This window comes from Lepidothrix coronata, unplaced genomic scaffold, assembly GCF_001604755.1.
Source record: "Lepidothrix coronata isolate B3197 unplaced genomic scaffold, Lepidothrix_coronata-1.0 Scaffold372, whole genome shotgun sequence".
Classification (NCBI taxonomy): Eukaryota; Metazoa; Chordata; class Aves; order Passeriformes; family Pipridae; genus Lepidothrix; species Lepidothrix coronata.
Window position 1 is genome coordinate 6005 of NW_016690552.1, and position 24089 is coordinate 30093.

At 46.4% G+C, this 24089-nt stretch overlaps 1 protein-coding gene across 3 annotated transcripts in view; it reads left to right on the forward strand.

The window, feature by feature from the left end:
* The window catches only part of M1AP (meiosis 1 associated protein), a 24304-nt gene extending 2070 nt beyond the window's left edge, over positions 1 to 22234 (forward strand). Inside the window, exons 2-11 of one of the 3 annotated variants that reach the window (XM_017839067.1) lie at positions 4619 to 4911; positions 9333 to 9515; positions 13164 to 13341; positions 16498 to 16671; positions 18104 to 18254; positions 18912 to 19053; positions 19606 to 19812; positions 20734 to 20889; positions 21110 to 21228; positions 21401 to 22234. In XM_017839067.1, coding sequence (XP_017694556.1) covers positions 4663 to 4911; positions 9333 to 9515; positions 13164 to 13341; positions 16498 to 16671; positions 18104 to 18254; positions 18912 to 19053; positions 19606 to 19812; positions 20734 to 20889; positions 21110 to 21228; positions 21401 to 21542 — 1701 coding nt within the window. In that variant the 5' untranslated portion in view covers positions 4619 to 4662 and the 3' untranslated portion in view covers positions 21543 to 22234. The remainder of the gene's footprint in view (positions 1 to 4618; positions 4912 to 9332; positions 9516 to 13163; positions 13342 to 16497; positions 16672 to 18103; positions 18255 to 18911; positions 19054 to 19605; positions 19813 to 20733; positions 20890 to 21109; positions 21229 to 21400) is intronic. The other 2 variants (XM_017839066.1, XM_017839068.1) reach the window with 2 other exon arrangements.
* Positions 22235 to 24089: the final 1855 nt, after the last annotated feature.

Consider the following 24089-nt stretch of genomic DNA (forward strand, 5'->3'; position numbering starts at 1 on the left):
CTGTCCCAGCTCTGTACAGCCCAGCATGGCTGTCCCAGCTCTGTACAGCCCAGCATGGCTGTCCCAGCCCATCCCCTGCAGCAGGGCCCTGCCTGAAGGACTCCAAGTTTGTTTCTGAAGGAGGACCGGCACAGGCAGTGTTTCACCCACTTCGCCTGCCCTGTCCACCTGCGCCCACCTGCCCCTCTCCAGCGGGCACCGGCCGTGGGCAAAGCGGAGCAGGGGGATCTGCCCTTCCCAAGCACTGCCACGGAGCAGAGCTGGCTTGTGATGTTCGAGCCTGGCCAGTTTAGAGACCTCAATGGCCAGGTCCTCATGTTCTGGGTGGGATTTGCAGGTTTCCCTGTGGGCAGAAGACAAGGGCAGCAGGCTGCTGTGAGGTGTATCCTCCTTGCTCTGAGGATCCAGCCACAGAGCTCACAAGGGAGGGAGTGTTACTATCTAAAGCTTTAAAAAATTGTACAGGGAATATAAACCTGTGAGAATGTTACACTCAGAAAATTTAGACTCAGAGGTCACATCCAGGATAGAAGTTGTTCTGTTAGAGAAGCCATCGAAACACATGAACTGGAGGATGATTCCAGTCTGCTCCAGTACGTGGGTATATCTCAGGATTTCCCATGTGCCCACTAAAGCAGCCTCCGTGGTGATTCCTTGTGTGCAGCATGTGCTGGGGCTCATGAATTATGCAGGTTTATATCAGGTTAGTGTGTGTGTTGACAGCATGTCATCCTAGTTCCATAATCAAGATTCCAGGCAAGACAGAGCGCCTGCCCCATGAGGCTTCATTAACTGTATGTATAATCTCATCAAAAAGATATTACAGTACCTATAAAATTTAATTCTGAGAATTCCAGCCCATCACTCAAACACAAGTCCCCCATGATAACACAGCTTTCCTCAGAGCACTTCTGCTGGGTTTTATGAATTGGCTCTTGTTCAACAGGAGCACTTGGGCACTATGTGCATTATGTGGCAGCTTGTCCTTGCTCTGCTGCTCTGTCCACACACTGCTTGATAAGGTTTCATCATTACTTGCTTCTTCAGAACTAGAAAATGCCTTTTTCTAAACTCTCCTAATGTTATAGTTCCTCTTCTTTTAAGGAAAAAAAAAATCTATAAAGGTTATAATGAGTTATTTTAACACTAATATAAAGTGACTACTCTCATGAAGATTGGGTGATTTTATGTCAATAAAAGCACAAGCCTAAAGCCATTTATGATTGGTTATAGCACTGATGTATAGAATAACACATAATATCTTCTGTTATATTCTGTTGAATAATTTTGTTTTCAGTAGCTTGCTTTTGTGCTCTTTTGCTTTTTTTGTTTTTATTCTTCTATTCATCCCCACCTTTTAAAATAAATACCTTCCTTTCTAGGCTAGGTGGACAAAAAGATGCACAAGAGAGGCCATCACCACTGCACAGCCACTCCATGTCTCAGGCTTCTCAATGGCTTGCTGGTTTATTCTCTAGTAAACCCACTTATTTATGCAGCTTGATCTGTTTTCCACATGAGAATATTCATGTTTCCCAGGGTCTTGAAGCTTACTCAGAAAATGACACATTTTTAAACCAGCTATCCTTAATACTCTTTAAGCAGTGGTTTTGGTGTTGTTTTCTTAGACTTGGATATTATTTGATGGTTTTGTATAACTGGAACAAATTAAGCACACAGGATGATGTGCAAGTGCAGAATGTCCTCAGCAACCACAAGGCACACAATATGATAAAGTTTTCTTTCTGTCCCTGTCTTTCTAGTTCTGAAGAATTTGTGTCTTCTTGCATTGAGCAAAATGTACATCACTGTTAGCTCTGACAGCTGGTAAGTTCTCTTTTATTGAGCAAGAAGTTAATGTCATAGCAGCTGCCAGAACTAACAGTTTTCACTCCTGCACACTGAATTGTGGAGTAATCCCTTAGGATGGACCCTCTGTCAGTTCACTTGCTGCTTAAATGGAGATGCCATTTTACCACAGCAACCAGTTAGACTAGGATACAGAATTCTTCAGCTATCCAACCTCACCAGAGCCAAGCGTGACAGGAGGCTGTAACAGAGGTGGGCAGTTTACACTGTACGTCAAATATTGTACAGAGAGCTGCATATAAATCATATTAATGTTGCTAAGCAGAGATTAATTAAAACACGACAATTATGAAAAAATGAAATTCCCTCAGCTGGTAAAGAGTATAGCTGATGAGATATCTATTTTACAAATGCATTTTAAAATAAGCATAGTCCCGTAAAGTGTCAAGAGTGAGAGAAGTCATTCAAGTTTAGGAAAACTGTGTCTACTTCAGCATCAAGGCTCATTTTTCTCTCTGAACCCAATGCAAATCAAAGACCCAACTCTTGTAGATTCTGACTGCTGGATGGGTTTTGTTTCCTTGTTTGAGAAAGCACTGGGGGCTTGCAGAGCTCAGTGGTATGAAGCCTCATCGCAAAAAATTCAGACAGACAAGTATTTTCCCAGATTCAATGGTGTAATTTAGTAAGCTCTCCTGCAAATTGTAAAGGTCCAGAAGAGACACCAATTAAAGTGGTATCTGGCAGTTTTTCATTTGATAATGAAATTATATCAGAGGACTAGTCAAAGCAAGATATGTACACGTATCTCCATGATCTAGATGTATAACATTTTCACCAGCTCTGAAGTGTTAGCCTCAGTTTTGGAATTCAAGCTGTGATCACTCTGTTTTGCCTTCACTGACAAGCATCCTAGAAATACAGACTTTTTTCTGATGATACTTCAGCCAAATAGAAAAGCATTTCTTGCTCCTTTCAAGACTTACAGAAATTCTTACTCCAAAGTGCTGGAGGCTGTGGGAAATACAGTATCTTGTCTCCTTGGTGAACATAAAAGAGCTGTTTGTCTGAGCTGAACATACCACACAAATGACAGGCATGTATACTGGCCTGGGTTCTGACCAGAGCCAGTAGAGAAGATGCTTTGAACTTACTAATTGTGCTGGGAATTGACATAGCTGTAGGAAGAAAGAGTTTATTCTAGTTCCTATTGAGAAGGTATATGCAGTTATAAAAACACTTATAAAAACACTTTTCTGGACACAGGTAGACTTGCATGGTTACATAGTAATGTTATTACCAAGATCAAGACACATTTTTGAAACATTTTCAATATCCTTACAAAGAGCACTTGAGTGTTTTGTGCAGATTTAGTGAAGAGAAGATTTTATGAAGGCACTTTGTTCACAAAGGAAAAAAATTAACAGGAAAATGCTGGCTCTTGTGCTTAAGATGTATATATTGAAGGGAGATGGGTAGGGGAACAAACATTACATTCCAGGTCTGCGGATGAGCACATCTCAATCCTTTGCCTCCACACCTTTGAGACAAACTGCGAGGTGTTTGCTTGGGGCTGAGCGGTTTCCTCTGTTTTGTACACACGAGGCAGAAGACCTGACAGCACACTCCTGTTTGCTCCTCTCTGCTTCTCTGGGACTGTTTCCCAGAAACGGTCACATTTTCTGACAGATTGTGGGGAGGTCTCTCAAAGCACCAGCTGAGCCTTATGCATGCAGAGGTGATGTGTAGTGGTGCTGATGGATGAAAGGGTGGATATTTGAAAGGAAACGGACAGAAAGAGGTGGAGGAGAAATGGGTCCTGACCACATGCTCCGTTCGTGTGCTGAAGGGATCCGTGGTCTCCCAGGGCCTTGCAACAAGAGGCCTTGCCTCTCTTCCCACACAAAGATGATGGGGAATCGGGGAGCCCTCATCTTTCCTTGCCTGCCTTGTGCAAGCTGTCACCTGACACTGGCAGCATTCCTGAGGTGTTCTAACAAACCTCTGTGTCACTTGGCACAGCTGTGGGACAGGTGAAGCACAGCCACCTCCCTGCACAGCATTCCCATCACCAGCCAGCTCTGGGAAACAAAGGTGGTACTCGGCTGGAAGTAATTTCTGTTGGAGTTTCTGACATTGCAGGTACTTTAAGGTTTGCAGTGCTCCCACGTTGTTGAACAAGATGAGGTAGTGCTGTGTTCATCAAAGCTTTTGTCAGTGCAGAGAGCTTATGCCAGGTGTTAGACAGTCTGAAGGACAAGAGTTGGTTCTCCACATCCACAAAGTAATATTTATGTATATGCAATATTTTTTGATGCATCATGCTGTCCTTTTTTGGGTATAGCAGCTACTTGTCTTATACTCCTGGGTATGAAGAAGCAGGGACTGTTTCTCCTTGGTGTTTGGGTAGAACCTGTTGGCCACTGCAGAATTAGGAGGAGGATTTCATAGTGTTGCTTTCCAGCAGCTGCTGAAGATCCCTTGTCTGCTGGCCATGGATGCACCTGAGCCACACTAGGGGATCGTGAGACATCTCACACAGCTCACGTGTGGCTGTGCTGCCAACACTGGTAGCTGCTCCAGCTGCACCTGTAAGAGAGTATCTGCCACGAGTCTTTAGTTGAAGCATTTTGTTTTCTGACCGCATGCATTTTCCCTTGTCTTGTGTGGGTTTATCCTAGAGTAGGAACAACGATCGCTTTGGAGAAAGATGTAGGCACGTCAGTCATTACTGTCTGCAGTGCCTCAGGTTGAATGGGAAAGGGAGACTCTCACTCGTTGCTGTTCTTTGTTTATTTCTCCCATTCAGATGCAGATGGATAATTGGATATGTAATACCTGTGTTCAAAAGCCATGAATTCCAGAAAATTACTCTCAGAATCACGGAGAACTTTTCCTGCTCCTAAAGCCCACTGCCAGCAGCCATCACGGATTCTCATTGTGGATGTCACGTCACCTTCCTGGGCCAATACTTGCTCTGTGCTCTGCGAGGCTCTGGAAAACACTCTGTGCTTGGCATGTGGCTTGGCAGGGCCCTGCCGTGTGCCCCTGCTGAGCCTCTATGTGGTGCAGCCCCAGCAGGAGTGCCTGCTGCCCTTCACGGTATGGCCGGGGCCGGGGGATCTCCAAAGGGAATGCAATACATTGTTGTCACTCCGTACAGAAAGTTACGATTTACTGCAAATATGTATCTAAAAATTAATCATTCTCAAAAAGCATAGTTTCACAGAATTTTATGAAAAGTGAAGTTTAAAAGAAGTGTAATATTTTTGATCTGTGAAGCTGCTCACATGCATAAATTAGGCTTTGTTCTCATCTAAAACTTCTGTTGTACCTTTCATATGCTACTTTCTGCACTATCTGTACTGCTGTTCTATCAAAATTATCAAACACAACCCAAGCTGTAATAATTTGGACAGTGAAAAAATATTACCACTGTGGGAGAGATTCCAGATATTTAAAGGAAGAAGTGCAGAGTTAAAATATTATTGCCAAATTTGAGAAATATCCTGAAATCATATAATTACAGAATCATTTTGGTTGGAAAAGACCTCTAAGATCATCAAGTCCAATCCTAAACCCAGCACTGCTAACTCCACCACTAAACCATGTAACTAAGCACCACATCTACACAGCTTTTAAATATATAGATCTAAGTCAATAAGAACAAGCACTGCACTCATCTGGGGCTATGCAGTGGAACAAGTGTAGATGGAGAATGGCAGGCAGCTCTAAAGTAACAGTTTGTGCATCATAAAGTGCACAAGAATCTATGAAGTCATAGTGTTAGAAAGTCACACTGAGCAATCTCATTTACACAGCATTAGCGTAAACACACAGAACTAACCCTTCCACTTTATACAGCAATGGTGAAAACATCCTGAAAGGTTTTGTCAAGTTTTCACATCTCAGGAAAGGTGGAGACCAACTGGGAAAAATAAAAAATCGGAGATAAGAGTAATTTACCAAATGTGATCTGCAAGAAGAATGTGGCTAATGGTGTGTCATGGTTTAACCTCAGCCAGCAGCCAAGTACCACGCAGCCACTTGCTTTATTTTATAGGACAGGTTATAGACAGTGTGACATGGATGACTAAGGGAATATCAAAGAAACATTTTCTGAAGATACTGTGGAATCACTCTGATTAGGGGCTTTAAGAGCAAACACTTGTCTTGCTTCCTAGGATGAATTTACTGGTAATTCATCCTGACATGTCACTGCAGGATGATCTCGGTGATCTGTTTCACAGCTGGTTCCAGGCGTGCTCTCTGTGAGTTTGCATTATGTCCAAGTTAGTTTGTGAGTGTTTGGGGCCAAATACCCACTTTTATGTTTACTAGGTATGTCCTGACACTGGTCCAGCATGTGCTGGCTGACAGCTGCCTCCGATCTAATCTGGTAATTGTGGCTCACCAGAGGATGTCTGACCTTTGACACAATCCCTCTACTTATGAGTATTATGACTCTGCTGCTCATGATCAGATGTCTTCGTAATTTAAACAACAGTTCCTCATTTTGATAGTCACAGTTTTTAAAGACAGGGGACCCTTTAGATCATTGTTTGGCTTTCTTCATATTACAGGCTATTATATTTCACCAAAGTACCCATATATCGTTAAAGCACTTCTTCCAGAAAGCCATCTAGTTTGGGTCTGAAGATACTACAGGGTGGATAATCAAGTACTTCTCTTGATGATTTCTTCCAGTGGTTAATCATTGTCATTGTGAAACTTGCCCCTGGTTTCTAATTTGAATTTATTTGCTTTAGCTTCCAGGGATTTGTTAATATATTTACTCTTTTGGCTAGATTGAAGAACCTGCTCATATTTTATCCTTTCTTCCTCTAAATAGAAGCAAGTCCTTTCTCAGTCTTCTAGCTGGTAAATCAAAGAGAACACATTATAAGTCTAACTGCAAGGCATTTTTACAACCCCTTAATAACTTCCAAGCCCTTCCGTGTATTCACTCTGCTGTTTTTTTGATTCCAATACTGGACTCAGCAATGCTGTATAGAGAATTAAAAATACCCCTCTTGTTTGCATGACTGGTCATCACATCAGCTCTTTTGCCATAATACTGCATTTATCTTGGACTTGTTCAAGACAGCAAAGCTCACACTCAAAGACTTGAGTCAGTCGTGTGCATCCAGACTGTGAGCCCCCACTCCCCTTGTCCCCAGCTTTCTTTAGGTGTTCTGCTCTGGGAGCCATCTCTTTATTTTAGACATCTGATGTTGTACTGAAGCTGTTTTTCAGAGCTGTTCTTTCACTTTTAGGAACAGTAAAGTGTTTCAAGGTGACTGTCTTCTTCAGACTATGAGTGGCTGAGGTCGCTTAGTTTGTTCAGCTGGAGAAGAGGAGACTGAGGGCAGAACTCATGGGGGTCTGCAGCTTCCTCATGAAGGGCAGTACCTATCTCTTCTCTCTATGACCAGTTGCAGGACCCAAGGAGACAGCTGTACCTTTGTCAGGGAAGGTTTAGGTTGGATCTTGGGAAAAGGTTCTTCTCCCAGAGGGTGGTCGGGCACTGACCAGGCTCCCCAGGGCAGTGGTCACGGCCTCAAGGGTGCTGGAGCTCCAGGAGGGTTTGGACCACGCTCTGAGGGACAGGGTGGGATTGTTGGGGTGTCTGTGCAGGGCCAGGAGTTGGACTGGATGATCCTTGTGGGCCCCTTCCAATTCAGGACATTCTGTATGTTTCTATGACTCGGTGGACCTAATTTCACTAATAATGGTATCTGGTCCTCTGCTGCTTCTGGAGTCAGGAACACTTTCACATCTCTGCCTGATGAGTATGTGTTCCATTTCAGCCTTCCTCAGAAATACCAGGGCTCCATTACTTCTCCTGCACCCCTAAATTTGCCCATGTCTCAACAGGGCAGGCTGTGAGCACAGTGTCTTTCTGATTCAGCTAGAGAGACTTGACACTTCTCAGTGAGGAACCAAGATAGAGCTGTATTAAAGGGTGCTTGTTAGACAAATCATGTGAAGTCGGAAAAGCCCCAGAGCTGAAAATAAAGACTGGGAGAATACATGGGGAAGTGTCATATATGGTAACCTTTGTCTTACTCTTTCCTGGGTGCTTGTTTATGGTCTCCCCCAAAAGGTCTGACAAGTCCAAGGAGCTTCCCTGGAAAGGGCAGGGGGGCAAAGAAAAGAAAACCAGAAAGTACCTAGATAACTGTGGTGGACAGCAAATGGTGACAAGATAGGAAGTGAGCATTAAAGCATCAAAAGCTTTTAACGTGGGACTGAATAAGGACTCTGAGCAGAGCACCTCCAGCTGATGGTGCTCCCTGGCATTGTCATGTCTGTGCTAAGGAAAGGTCATGGGTGGGTAAGAGATACCAGGTGGCCTGAACTAAAACTGCATGGAGACAGAGAGGTCTGCAACAATCCTGGCCAGCCTGGTTCATACTTGGGACTGCCTTGTGTGGATTTAGGTGACCACTACAAAAGTGATACCAAGCTCAAGCAAATGCTGAGTAACATAAAAGGGTTCACAGCCCTGGACTGCAGGAACCTAAGTTACCCCAGCAGGCAGTGAGAGTGGGGCCCAGTATTCTCCAGTCATGAGACTGACACAAAGCACCATCATGGAACAACATGGGTTATTGATTTAGAGAGTTCATCGTGCCATAAAGAACTGGTCCAGCTCTCCTTGGGGCAGCCATTGCACAGTGGTAGCTGCTGCCTGAAGGAATAAAACATTTTTTACAAATGACAGCAATAGAAGGGTTTCTCCTTTCTAACACTTGTTCTGGTAGCTCATCTCTGAAGCAGGAGATTCCACACACCTTCCGTGAGTGTTGGAGTTTTTGATCATCATCACTGTGAGTGTCCTAAATGAGAAGTGTAAGAGCAGAAGAAATGTCAGATGTCCTCCTGAGTCAAACCAGTGCGCTCTCAGCCCAGTCTCAAAAGAAAAAAAGGTTTTGGGGAGTGCCCTAGCCCAGTCCCTTCTTGCAGTTCATTCTCCTCACACTCCCCAGGTTCCACACCTGTTGTATTTAGAATGTTAGAGGGTACATTTGAGGCTATTCCTCTTGGACTCTGGTTCTAGACCTGTTACCCATGAGCTTTTGGAACTCATTTTTGAACCTGTTGCCACACTCTGACTCCACACCCTCCTGAATGAATTCTAGAGGTTCACAGCTTGATGAACAAGGAGCACAGATATGGCAGGAGTGACTGTGGCCTGGGGATGTCCCACCATCTCAGTGCTCCTATTCACATCTCAAGTTCTGCTTGTTACACAGGGCCAGGGGAAAGGGTCATGTCCTACTACTGCATTTTGGCCTGGCAACAGGGAGACAGCTAAAAACTTGAGGAGCGATCACGTGTGTTGTTACTGGCCTAACAACCAGCTGGGTTGGATCCCTATCACTGTTCACTGCTTTATGACTTGGCTCCTGCCCCCAGTCTGAGCTCAGTGCTGTGAATTCAAAAAACCTTCTTCCACATTATGGAAAGATATTTCATGTTATTTAAGTCTTTCGTGCTCATTGAACGCTGTTTTGCAGCAAGTGAAAGAAAACTTTGCGCGAATTCAAGCCTGCATTTCGGAGCTGCGTTTGCTCCCAGCAGAAGGCTGTTTCCCACAGGGGGGAAGTGGAGTGGTACAAGCTGTGCAGGATGGATTGCAGCAATTCAAACAATACAGCAGACACACAGCAGCAGGAGGCTCAACAAACAGTTCTGTTGAGGTAAGAAAATGTTGCAAAGGTAGTGGAAGCCATCTCATTTCACCAGTCATGCTTTATAAATGTATAATCTCATGTACAGTGAACATGCCAGAACATTTTAGGTATTCAGCAGTCTGGCTGTTTCAGAAATCCACTGTCCAGAAATCTTGGATGGAGATACCAAGTCCTTGAATCCCTCTGGACAGATTCCTGTGGAAAAGGGGACATTATCTAGGGAAAACTATATGTACAGCAGTCCTATCAACTGGATGTCCTGGGACAGGATCTAAGAGAGTCTGGTGGCTGTGTTCTCAGCTGGGTGTGTGTGCTTGCATAAGAAGGAGGGAAGCTGCTAATAACACATGAGAACAGATATATGAAGGTAGAAAACAGAGCAAGGTTCACAAGGAAGTGGAGTTTTAAGCAGTACCAACTGATGTGAAAGAACAGGGAGTTAGAGGGGGAAGGACTCAAAGAAACGGTGTTTTCCTCTGGACGTCAGGAAATATCAGCTCCAAACAATCTTTTATTTCAGACTTCACCAGCTCAGGGTCCACCTGGCTTTGGAGCTTTGTCAGTCATAAAAACAAATTGAGAGTCCCATGAGTGAAATTTTAGGAGTCCTTTTATTTTGTTTAGATCCTTAAACCCTTCTGGTGTCACACAGAGTCATGCTGTGATCAGGCAGACTCTCCTAGCTGTAATTGGGACTCACTTGTCTATCCAGGAAGTCTTTCTGCTGATTTTCTGCTTTTCTGTGTTTTCTTAGGGCCTTGAGGTATCTTTCCTGCCCATTTCAAATGGGATTTGTGCTTTTGTAAAGCTGGGGGTTGGAACAGACTGAGTACACGTTGGAGACAAGACCTTTTTTGACACACAGCGAAGTCCAGGATGACTTCTAGTATAGCTGAAGAAACAAGCTGCATTAAAAATTAAGCTATCCATGACTATAGGGAGTTTATACTCCACTAAGCAATCCTTGTTCCTCTAGATGATGCAAGTATTTTGTACTTCTCTTTGCAAGGGGATGTAAGACATGCTGCAATGACAGGCCGCGATCACAGACAGGCAGAAGGCCATGTTTCTAAAAAAGGCAGCTTTCTGCTTCAGATTCTTAAGTGATTGCATTTTTTTTTCATCACAAGCAATTTTTTATGCAGAGTAAGTTGAATTTTTATTTCTGTTTCCTTTTCTCAGAGGACCTTTGAGTGGCTTTGCTCAGATACAGTATCTTTTGAAGAAATAAAAAATGTGGGGGGTTAATGCTTCCTGCTTGGAAGTGAAGCCTGGATCACATAGGCCAGTTGAAGTAAGCATTTACCCTGTTCAATTCAACTGTATGAGGCAGATTATATGTGGTGCCTGAGTCCTTGGCATCTCCCACAAGTCACCGTTTCTGTTTTTGAAGCCTTCTCTGCTGAAAGAGGCACTCTTTGGCTTTTGCTTTTTTTTTTTGTTACACTTCTAAAGTAAAACAAGTTAAACCAAAAGGCTTTCCACGTGCTTTCCTCCACGTAGAAGAGACTCCTGAGCTGCACTCCAGGGAGCAGCATCGCGGAGCTCCGTGGGACAGCCAGGCCCAGGCAGGAATAACAGGCACAGGACCACAGCAGGGGGGTGAAGAAACAGCCTGTCAGAAGCTGTTGCTGCAGGTGCCTATGTGTGAATAGCAGGAACATGAGTGCCTGTGCAGGCATGACACCTCTATTAGAGAACAATTGCAGTAGTGTGAGACCACGATGGCCAGTGTTTAGAGCACAGGGTTGCCACTGGCAATCTGCTCGTGCAAATCAGCTGTTTAGGCAAATGTGCATTTTCATAACAGTTAAAACACAAAGATGCAAGAATACTCCTAGCTGACCAGTAAGCATAGGAGGCAGACTTTGTTACAATCTGCAGTCATTTAAAACCCAAATAGTAGTTAAAAGTAGAAAGAATGACTTACTCTTTTGAGATCCTGACTTCGGCGGGGAAAAATCATCAGCATCAACAAAACTGAAATCTCAGTAGCAGTCACAGGGCAGGAAATGTGGCCAACCTGCAATAGGATGAAAAGCATTTTTCAAGTCACCAGTAGCTTGTTTTTTGTGAGATTAGAAAGTATAATGGCATTAAGGGATTATATCTAGAAACTGTGATAAAACAAAAGGAAGTCACAGTAGCTACCTCAGCTTTTGTATGTGGTAAAATATTTCTCCTGGTCTCTGACCAGCATGTGCCAGTCTGGGTAAATTGGAGGTGACATGCTACAGATGTAATACAGCCATGGTTTTGATGAAATAAATGTCCATCAGTGTAGTAAATGCTCTTTCTATAGCTCTGCAGAAGATAATTATATCTTTTAGACAGTTCAGCTACCCCCAGCTTAAGAACAGTTCCTGCAAGCCATTTGCATTAGTTCCTAAAAGGTGACCATGATAATATCTTTATTCCCAGTAACTCAGAGGCAAACACTAGGGAGAAGTTTGGTTGGAGAGGTTTACTTTGTTAGGGAAATTAGGCTTGATCTGGTATCAACAAGGCTGACACAGCTCCATGTCCCTAGGCCCAACCAATTGCGAGGCTGAGCTCATATTCCCATCAGGCAAATGAACACAGAACACACATGTAGCACATATGTACAGGCTATGTGTTCACACAGATCACAGACACTCACACGCACAAAAGTGCACCAGTGGCCTCAGCCTGTGCCCCTCTCTGTCTGAGCAGGATGAGATCCACCTGCAGGAATATATGTGTGCATAAATAAATGTGTGTGTACACACATCTCTATCTCCATCCCTACAACGTGGATCACTCCAGCAGCTGGTCTCAGACACTCAGTCTACCCAGTACCTGCTCCTAGATCCCGGTCTCCCTAGTTTCTGGCATCTGGACATATGAGTCCCCAAGGCTCCAGTTACTGGTACAAACTGTCATGTTTACACACAGACACACTCAGACCTGGTCAGGACTCTCGTCATCCCTCCAACAGCCAGCTCCTCCCACGTTCTCACCCTTGCAACCCCCTCGGTTCCCAGGCCATGTCACCCCTTCACCATCTGGTCTGTTCTGACCTTCACTGGCAATCACAGACACACAGACCTCCCACCTGAGCTGTGCTCCAGCTGCTGCACTGAGACCCTCAGATACACAGGGACACAGAAGAGAGTCCTCACCCAGAAAGCTGGTGTTAAACATGCCTGACAGATTTCTAGAAACTCTTCTAAAAACTCTTTGCAGTTACTTAGTATTACACCAAAACTGGGCAGTGGGTATCACACCTACTGTTGCTCTCTTAAGAAATATCTTTAGGACAGACTGTACACTTCTTTAACAAATATAAAATTCCCATTCAGCTTTCAAGTGAGAAGGCTGGATTTAGACTATTTGAGCTATAAGTGACACAGTAATGGGAGGAAGTGGTGTCAAGGCAAGTCCCTCCTTACACACACAGACTCACTGACTGTACGTGCAAAGCACAAGACACCTGTAAATTGTTCCATCTTCCAGCAGTGGCACAAAACCTGTAGATGTTCCTCCAGTGATCCTCTCAATCCATTTCATATTGGCTTAAATGTAAGCCAAAGCTCAAAAAAAATGCTTTCAAATCTGCTTTTGAATGGATGAGATATTTTTAGTGAGGATTAGGGCAGAGGCAGCTCTTGCACACTCTGGTTTGTGTTTCAGATCACAGTTCTGACTAGCCAGTCCAGCAAAGAAATGGTAAAACAGCTGGAAAAGAAGTTAAAAGATGTAGACCTTGTGAGTCTGCGAAGACTACAAGTCATTGAGGTTTTGAAGAGAGACTTCCTGGAGCCCGAGGATGTGGAGCAGTGTGTGCCAGCAGAAGAGCCCAGCAGCAGTGGTGAGTGTAAGGCAAACAAGGTGCTCAGGGAAGTTTGGGCAGCAGGACAGCCAATAGTTCTTGCTTTGGTCTGATATCTGTCACTTACCTTTGTGCCATTTAATGTCACTTAGGTAAGTGAGAACTGCTGTGCCTGGAGGAACAGTGGGAAGTTTGTACCACAGCACTTCTCTGGAGCTTTAGCACATTTGGGCAAAAATTCATGCATTAATTCAGCTCTAAGTATTACTTAAAATTTACATCATGTGCAATAGAGTTGCACTGAGGGATTAAAGAGAAAAATGCACTGAGTTTATGGGGGTAACACACTGACTCACACACACCCCTTCTGCTGCTGAACATCACGCTGGGCACTTGACTGCCTGATCAAAAGATCCTCGGTGCAGTCAGAGGCAACCTAAATCCTTGAAGCAGGTAGTGGGGAAAGGAGAGGCAGGAGAGACAGGCAGGCCATTTGCAATTCCAAGGGTCCCCTTTAGTCCTTTCTCCTGGACTACATATTGCACAGTTCTGGGAAGAGTTACTTTCATTGACCAAGTCAGGTACTCAGCCTCTTGATTAGCTGATTTTTTGTCACTAACAATGTTCTTGCTTACCTGCTGCTTCTCTTCTCCATGCTTAGGGCAGGTTTTCTTGAGCAATTAAGGTTGTATTTCTTCAGCAACCAGTAGTTGCACATCAGCAAGTTCTCTACAAGCCTCTGCTTTCCACAACAGGTCTCCTTTTAAAGGTCTTTCCTGCAGACACTTAAATTCCCCATGAACAAGACACACCTGGTTCCACGCCTGGGTCACACAGCAAGTTCTCACAATGAGTTGATAATGAGCTTAAAAAACTGAGTCCAGATGCCTTCCAAAGTTAGTGTAAGACCTGTTCCTAGCAATGTCAGTATTGTTTTTACTGAGTGACAGGCAGTGTTGGATGTTGTTGCCTTACTTGTCTCTAGCTGTTTGTCTTTTCTGGTTACAGTAGCAAATTTCTGGTCAATTGTCATTGTAGGGACTGGCAATGGTTAGGTGGGTTGCAGGTTCCCTTTTGCCCTTTCCCTCACGCCCCTGGCCAAATGCTTCATTAGTGAAAGAGTGAGCAAGTACACTCCAGACCCTGGATTTTTCCTGGCCATATCTCTGAAGAACTCCTCCCTTAATTTGACAGTTTTCAGCAGCGGGAATTTAAACAATGAGAAATTCAGAGACTGAAAGTCCTATTAGGTCCTGTTTGGACTATTTTTGCTTCAGAGCAAAAGGTGCTGAGCAGACTCTAAATAAACCAGCGAGATGGTGATCCAAAATCCAGTTCCAGCTCAATACATTGCAATGTTGCTATAACTGCAACTTTCATACCTGCATTTTGTTTTTCCTAGCTTGCAGATCTCCTTGGTGATTTCAGCCCTTTCTCAAGGCTGGTAAAACAATAAAATGCTACATAGCAGGAGTTTAGGCTGGTTTTCCCCCATGTGCAGCACAGCACTGACTGGGGTGTCTGCTACAGATGACGATGGCTCTCTGTGCTGCCCCTGCATCCCACTGAGTTGCTGGCAGACCAAACCAAACACCGAGATTTATAATCCAGCACTCAGAGAGACATCAACGCTCTTACTGCCAATTAAAAGCTTCCTTTCCCTCAGCAAGACATGGCTGTTATTCTGGACTCTGGGAGAGTCTCTGCAGGTAAAACTGCTTGGCTGGAGAAAAGCAGTGCACTGTTACCACTAAGTGGGAAAAGGGAGTCCTGAGGAGAAGGAATCAAGGTTCTGCCACTCTGACCTTAGAATTAATTTAATTTGCCAAAACCACAGCAAAAAAGGGGGTTACAAAAAATACAGTAAAGAACATTGAAGTTGCAAGATCCAGCATGCAGGAAGTGCAAGATTAGTGCTGTGTTGAACTATGGAATAAACATTGCGATGTAGCACTAATTAAGAGGTTCATCCCACTGAGAGTATTTCTTCCATTAGTTTGTTTCACGGCTGTTTGAACCTACTTACATTTTTAATATCCAGAGCAGGATCAGGATATCCCCTCCATAGGCTCATTCCCAGGTTAGTGCAGTTAGAAAAGACTCCAATATTTTGAAACCCCACAGCTGGCAAATCTTCGAATAGCTTTGAACATGCTCGGAACAGTCTGGGTAAGAAACACTGGCTGTTTTCTTCACGAGAGGAACTCCTTGGGAGGTGCATTTCCAGACAAACACAGACCACCTGATAAGGGACAAGGATTGCTTTTTCAAACTGCAGAGCAGCTCCTCTGTGGGGCAGAGGCTAAATCTGCAACGTTTCTTTAATTATAAAGCATTAGTGCTTGCCAGACTGCAGAGGGAGCAGAGATGTGATGTATCTAAACCCCCAGAGAGCAATGCACACAGCATTTGTGGTGGGAATGGTCTGTGGGAGTACCTGACAGGATGCCTGGCCTTTGGATGGACTGGCCTCTAATTGATAACTTGAGCATTATTATTCTTTCTTTCGCCCCAACCCCATTACACTCGCTGAAAGCAGCTGAACATTGCCAGACCTTTTGCTGACAAAAGTCAGTATTTCCATGTGTTGGAGATACTGGTCCCAGCTAGTTCTGTTTGGGGGAAACAACAAAGAAGCACTGAAGATAAAGCACTAATATATTTTTTATGAACATAAAAATTCTGCAAGTCTCAGGGAACCTTTTTCTGGATGGGCTCTGCAGATTGTTGACCATTTTGCTCAACACCACCAGAACACGACCAGCCTGCTCTCCAGCTGCATCAGTGCAGGGAAATGGGAGCAAGGCTCAAAGCGTCAGGGCAAGGGACTGTTGGTGCCCCTTGCTAAGGGAAAAGGAGGAAATGCCTTAAAACTGAGGAGTCTCTGAGGCCAGCAATGTGATGGTTCACATCAGTCACAACTTGTTCTCTGGAGACGGCGACGGCCGTAGACAGTCCCAGCACCCCAGGGATGGAAAGGGTGGTGGGGTGGCCTGTGGAGCAGGTCAGCTCCCAGCAGTGTCCCCGGAGTCACAGTGCTGTGTTGTGATTTGCATGGTAATGGCTTCTGAAGCACTTTTTTTGTGACAGCACTCAAGGTATTAAGGAGGTGTAATGCAGTGGGAAATGCAAAAGAATGTTCTTTTCTGTGGCTGAAAATATTTGTGCTTTTACACTTTTCCCCTCCCCCCGCAGACATTGCAATCCTGGGAATGGACATTGATGTGCAAACCGTAGAGGACAATGTCATCAGCTTGGAGATGCTGTTTAAAACATGGCTCCATGACTATGGCACGGAGAGGGAACAGCTCCATCTCCTCCTTCCATCGGGAGGTTTCAGCCATGCTGCTGCACCCAAGAGCACCATAAGTATTTAATTTTCTCTCCCCCTCTGCAGGGAGCTCCTGAATTCCACAGCCTTAAAGGTTATCCAGGCTTGTCCTATGGGCACATTCCTTCCCACGGGCATGTTTCCTCCCATTTAGAGAGTGAGGTCCCTCCAAGGGAGGTCTCTGGGTGAGTGGGAAAGCTGGGAGTTGTCTCAGGCCGATAGGAGCCTATTGCTCAGAGAGCTGCTTGTTTGCTGCCATGTCCCGTGGCTGCTGAGGCTACAATTAATTTCCATTCTGCAGCAAAATGTGCCTGGAGCAGCATGTGAATTTATAGCCATGTAGTCAAAGGAAAAGGGGCCTTTTACGTCCTGGGAGTTGAATAGCCCTAAAAAATGTGTTCCTTCTGTTCAATATTAAAAGTCCGTGCCAGAGCTGCACTTAAGTAAAGGCTGTCTTACAAAAGGACTTGGCTTTTATTTATATCTAGGGATTTAATGCTAAAATAGCTCATGTTCTAGCTGGAGCTGCCAACAGTTATCGTAATGTATGGGAAAATTTGTAAGGAATATGTCTTTTTTTTTCCTTTATTAGTCTAAATCCAAATCCCTAATCCGTCTTTGGGTGAATGCTGAAAACACCAACAGCTACAGCAGACATAGGTGTGTTCTGGCAGTTGCTGACTGTACTGTCACTCCTGCAGTGCCATGGGAAGTCCCTGCAATCCCCTTTCCACACCTCTCCAATGTGGTGCTCCTGTGAATATGCCCATTGCTGTCACAATGGGAGCACACTTGTCTTCTGGTGATCCACAGGCCAGTTCCAGACTGGAACCAAAGCTCATAGAGAGTTACTGATACGCTCCACAGCAAGCAGATGAGAAAGCCTGGTGGGCATTTTTGTGTGTGTAGTAGCTCCATATCAGCCTCCAGCACAGGCAGTTATGATATTGATTTTCCTTCATCCTAACATTGGATTTCTTACTTGATGCATTGTCTTATTACAGCTAGCAAGGCAAACCAAGTTACACTGCAGTCAGGTTTTTTCACCTTCCCACACTCAAGGAATCTGTGGAAGGCCAGAGAGATTGTTTGGAGTTCTGTGTCATGTTACACCAGTGTTAGTGACATCAGTGTCCTGTGTTTCTCCACAGACAGATAGAAAAGCTGTAGGCAACATGTAGCCCTGAACCCAGTGTGGCTCTGGGAAACAAGCTGCTTCTCCCTCTCCAGCTGGCCACTCATTGCCCAAGCTGGAGCTTGCCTGCCCAGTTTACTGACCAATCATCATTTCATTAACACACCAAGTATGTGCTGTTTCCCCATGTGTGTAAAACAGGGACAGGTTGTAGCCTCGTGTCAGGTTTTAGTTTTCTTCCCTCAATAGTTGCTAGAAAACATTAACTTTGTAAGTGCTTTGAACGTCCCATGTGCTAAACACTTCCAGCGACCTAAACCAATCTCCTTCTCCAGTGTGCCTGAAGTGCGACTTGCAGGAGAGACTGCTCGACCCAGCTGTGCTTTCGGGGCCGGCTGATGGCACTGTGAGAGCAGCAGATCCCAGTTCTCCCTGGCACGTGGCAGCCTGGCCAGCTACAGGGCTGCACAAACTCCGGGTGGTAAAGTAAGTGTTGCTCCGTGCCTCACGCTCGGTACCCGGGAGGTGGTGGAACAGCAGCTTCACTCTTCCTGTGCAGTGTCAACCTGGGACCTGGTAACATCATCATAAAGCACTGGGGGAGTCAAAGTTCTGGTCAGCAAAACTGTGATGTGAGATAGCCCTGGCCCTGTAACTCTTCCTGCCATGGAACAGCACAGCCCACACACAGGCAGGAGCACAGCCTCAAGTGGTGGTACCGTGGCACTGGCATTGATGAGTGTAACACCATAGGTGTTATTTGTGCAACAGTTGTTTCCCTCCAGTGTAAAGTTCTGTAGATCACAGGCACTGCAATAATTCTGCTGTTCTCTCACTACCTAATGAGGCCACAGCAACTAATTGGATGTCAGAGTCTGAGCTAATTAGTAGGACTAGTAGTAAAAAAGCAAGCAAAGCCTCATAGTGCTGCGTGACTTCACCTAAGGATGTGCTCGCTTTCCTGTCAGCAGTTTGTGGCTGGTAAGCACAGAGCATAGCACAACAAGTGATGCTCTCTAGTGTCTTTTCTGAGGTTTATTTATAGGGAGGAGAAAAGTTATTTTTTAACTATGCAGTTGCTATTAAAATGATTCTCAGCCTGTCAGTAGCTGAAGAGCACTAGCAGGAGCCATATGCTTGCAGGGCTCTGAAGTCTGAAGGTGTCTGTGAGTCTGTACTGTATGGCCTGCCCTTCATCATCAAGCCCACGAGCTGCTGGCAGCTGGACTGGGATGAACTGGAGACAAACCAGCACAGCTTCCATGCTTTATGTCATAGTCTTCTGGTAAGTGCGTGAAAATTGCAGTGTGATGGGGAGGGATTGCCAGAGAAAGGAACAGTTAGTGCAAACCCCATAAAATCTGTAGCCTGCATCAGAAAACATATTTCAGAAGCTGTAACTCATCTTATGGGCCAGAGCTGTGCTTGTAAATCTTTCCAGCCAAGGCATCCACTGGAAAGATGCTACAGCACATCAAACCTTAGAGAAGACCCTTGAGCCTATCAGAAATCCAGTGTTTGGGGATATGAAGTGCAAATGTCAGAGTTGGAGTTAGATCTGTATCTTTAATGTGAAAAAAATTAACCAAGGCTTGGACTGTGGAGGACTGTCAATTACTGACAAGTTGTAAAGCAAAATTGGATGTTTTTCTTAAGAATTGACTTGCATTTAATTAAAAAACAAATACCATACTGTCCTCAACCATATTGCAGAATAGTGTTCTTATTCTGATGTGTGAGTGTGTGCCTGCTCCTGAGCACTACAGCCCACACTGACAGTGCTGAAGGAAGTGGCTCTTGCCTGTTGTTCACTTCGGGTTTGGCTTTTGCCATTTAGCAAAGGAAGTGGATGCTTTTGGCCAGACACGAACCTCAGAACACCAATCCAAACTGGAACATTGTGGTGCATTCCTATTATGTCATCGTCCCTTCCGACTCTGCCACTCTACTTGTCAAAGCAGTCGCCATCAGGGAGCTCCTGCTGCCTTCAGCCTTCCCAGCCCTCCTTGCTGAGCACCCCGAGCGAATCCGTGGCCCCATAGAGGTGAGTCAGTGCAGCCCTGCTCTAACCCCTGTGCCCAGGTCCCAGGGGAGTCACTGGAGCCCTGCACTAACCCCTGTGCCCAGGTCCCAGGGGAGTCACTGGAGCCCTGCACTAACCCCTGTGCAAAGGTCCAGCGCTACAGGCAGAGATCAGAGCAATGATCAGCCCTGTGCACAGGCCCTGCAGCTGCTGCTGAAGCTGTAGCCATCTCCCTCATTGCCAGGGAACACAGATCTCCTCATACTTCAGAGAGAGGTGCTTTAGGCGATAGATAAATCAATACATAGAGTACCTCTGTTTCTTCCAGTAGATTCAGGCTTCTGCATTTCCTGTTCTGCCAAGTGGTCTACCTCTGCTCCAGGTGCTGCCAGGAAAGGCAGCGCTCTCACTATAGCTTTAGCAGATAAATAGAGAAGGAAATGGCTGGGAAGATGTCTAGTGATAGCTGGAATATGATGCAGCACTCCAAAACTTCTTTCCAGCAGAGGACATATCCTACAGCTTTCTTCATGGACAGTTAATGCCTGTCTTTTGGAGCAATGTTGTATGTCTGTTGCAGAGAGTGGGAAGAAGTCTTACGAGGCAGAGTTGAGGGTGACAGTGCCCAGAAAGGGTGCTCCAGCTTGTTGGCTGATTCTGGGCATGGGGAAGGATAGGACTGCATCTTGTAAGGGAATGCTTAAATCCATTAAGACCTGGTGGCAGATGCCTCTTGTTCCTACACAGCTAAGAGTGCTCCTCGTGGGTAGCAGCACAGCCAAAGATCCCCTCCCCTATCACTGCAGGGTGGTATGGAGTGTCTGCAACACTCATCCCTGGAAACCACCCCTCCCAGTGCTAAAGACAACAACCCCTCACACATAAACCCCACAGCCTCTACTTGTCACATCCCATAGCAACTCAGTTCTTTCTCCTGAGCAGAGTGCCCTGAACAGCTTGGAAGTGGAAGTTGCTTATAACCCCTTACACCTAAAAAGCAACCTCTACAAATACCTGAAGAGTTCGTTGTACAAACCTCCACATCGGCAGCAGGCCCAGCCCCGGGAGCAGCGCCCAGAGCGGCATCAGCCCAAGCAGGTAAGTCCCTTGCCTGTGACCAGCCTGGAGTGTGTGTTCTGCCCATCTGGTCAACTTCCTACAGAAGGGCTGAGGGCAGCACCCTGGTACCCGGCAGGGATGGGTGCAGGATCAGCTCGTGCAGCTGAGAGGGACGCTGGGCACATTCAGACACAACCACAGTGGAACAAGCCAGTGCCTCCTTCCACAAGATGCACTTATGTTTTGTCCTGTCTTGCAGCCCCAGAGCAGAGCCAAAGCTGCAGTGGCACCCCTTCTGATGGCTCCCTCTCCCCTCCAAACATTCAGACCAGCAGCAGCGAGGAGAGACTCCTGTGAGCGCTCTCCCCTCCCCAGGGAGTACGATGAGTTCCTGCAGTGAAGCCCAGGCTCTGCTGGGGCTGCCCATGTGCAGTCACAGCTCAGCTTCTTGCTCAGCTGCACCGGGCCGGAAGCGGTCAGGCAAGACACTGAGCTCAGCCTTGGGCAGACAGGCACTTCCCATCGTTTGTTCCTCCTTGTTGTTTTACAGTTTTGTTCGTCACCGAGTCAGTCTACAGGAAGTTTCTGCTCTGGGACCCTCTGTCCAGAGATCCAGCTATCCCCCACAACACCACGTATTTCCTGTTCTTGTCTGCACACATCACAAGCATGCCTCAAATTTTGGTTTCTGAGACTGGGCTAACACAGGCCACAAACCACAGATTGCTGTCAGCAGGTGCGGAGGAGCTGCAAGCAGGGTGGTGAGGAAATCAGACAGACAAGGCAGACAGTGACACCGAGCTGCTTTCATCCTGCAGCAGCAGGTTCAGTGGGGTGCCTGGAATTCCTTAAAGCCTGGAATTCTGCCCTCCCAGGCACAGCACTACCCATGATGATGATGATTTGCTTGCTTCCAGGGGTGGCCTCGCTGTCCAACACCCCAGCCAGTGAAGGGGTTTGTAGCAAGTGCCAAGCCAGGGCTGGCTCCTGCACAGTGACATCTCATGCAGCTGGAACTGCAGCACAGCCCCAGCCCCATCTCCTCCTCCTGGACCACCTGTGCCTATGGGGCTGGTCCACGAGCCAACACAGCAATACTTTTTGGCAGGGTTCAGAAGATTCTCAGATCATAGTATGACATGGCAGGGGAAAAATGCAGCACCACACTGGCCTAGAGCTTTTCAAGAGAGTTTCTGCCCAGTGCTGGCACATGTCAGCCTGGTTTTCAGTGCAGGTGTAGGGCAGCTGCCCCTGGCAGGGCAGAAGCTGAGGGCAGCTCAACCAAGACAAGGTGGGGTGGTCTCTACCAGCCCCCAATGCCAAGCACCAGCACGGTTTGTGTTCTACTTACTTTGTTCTGACAAGCTGTTTCAAAATAAAGTTATCCACCATAATGTTCACTTTCTGCCTGTGGTTTATAATGTGTACAGCATTGCTATCCCAGCACTGACCTGTGCTTCCTGAGAAACAGCTGCAGTTGAGCAAGGGCACAACACAGGCACAATCCTCCCCGGGGGCTGTTCAGCAGGAGTGCAGAGCTGTCAGAGCCCTCTCTTCTCCCTGGGCTCTCAGCTCATTGACAGGCCCTGATAGCCATCCAAGGGCACGGGCCTGCTCTTCCCATGCCCTGGCATCTCAGGCAGCTGCTTGCAGCAAGATATCAAGGGCAGATACTCTGGAAAACAAGGTAGACACCCCTGCAGGCACAGGGATATGGACTCATTGGGTGCAGGCTGGTGGCCAGCTCTGCCTGTCTGGAACACTGCTGGGGAAGGGACAGGAGCAAAGGGCAGTGATATACGTACAAATGGCCCAGCCTGGGGTGTGCAAACCAGGCAACAACATGAGAATGACAAAACCAGGTGGGGGAGGGAGGGCAGCAGATAGGAGATGGAAAGTCTTTGGAAGTCCTGAGTTGCCTGTTAGGAGAGAAGATGCTGTTGCTATAGCAAGAAAAATAAATATGCTTTCCTTGCAGCCAAGAGGAGAGCAGGGCTGTGCAGGGACCACTGGGCTAGCACAGATGCTGGAGCATCTTCCTTCCTCACTGTCACCTTTTAGGTGCCAGTTGGGTCAGCCCAGCACATTTGCTCAGCTCCACGGGAAGGCACGGACACAACACACAGAGATGCCCACAGGGATGGAGATGAACGAATACCCAAGGCTGTATATGAAGGGAGAACCCCAGGGAGACTGCTCGTCATTGTTTAAGTTACGGAGCCTCTCACTGGAGTCATGAGCAAAGATTATGGCCAGGTGGCCTGGGCCACCTTAGCAATGCCCAGAGCTCATCTCTGGAGCAGAACTGCTCTTGGGATATGGACATGGAACCACCATGGACAGGAACACAAGCAAGGGACCACCCAGCAGCTAACACCCTCTTCTCCTGCCCCTCATCCCAGCAGGAACTGCCTCAGCCTCCCTCAGATTCCCAAAACCCCTTAGACTTCTTTCCCTTTTCATGCAGCAAAACCCCAATGGAGAAGACAACCCAGCCCAGAACAGCCACAAATTGGTCCTGGCTACAGCTGAGCTGTATTGTGACAGGGCTGAGGGTTCCCCCTGCAACTTGGGCATTAGACAAATGGCCAGTCAGAGCTTACCACCTTGTCACCATCTCACCAGCCTGAGGACCTGAACCTGATCCTCCAGACTTCCCCAGCAGTTTTTGGCTCCCTGGGTCTGAGGTAAGGCTGCAGGAGTCATGCTTAGCCCTCTGCACAGGTACAGCAGAGTGCTGTCGCCTGCCTGCCTGCCATGCTGCCGTCAGTATCGACAGGCTGCTAAACCTGCAGAAGTCACCAGCAGCCCCATCCAGACATGGGTGCAGCCATCTGACCCTACACAGAAGGACATGAAATCTCTCAAAACCATTACCAGTACCAAAAACCTGTTTTTCCTCTGCATAGGTTTCTGCCCAAGGCTGGCCACACTGCAATCAGCCTCAGACCACAGAGCAGGGATCGCAGATTTTGCCATTTAAGTCAATGGGATCCAGACTGGGCTATCCCAGGCCTTTCAAGAGCAGTGGGAGATCAGCAGTGGGATCAAGCTGGGGAAGAAGAGATCCTGTGACTAATCAACAGCCACTGAGCTGCAGCAGAGCTGGAGCCTGTCCCTGCCCAGCCTTATGCATGGAGGCCATCACATCCATACCCTGATCAGCACATAAAGATATCTATGAGCCTGACTCTCACATCCCTTAATCCCCTGGCACCAGGGCATCCCAGCCACAGCTG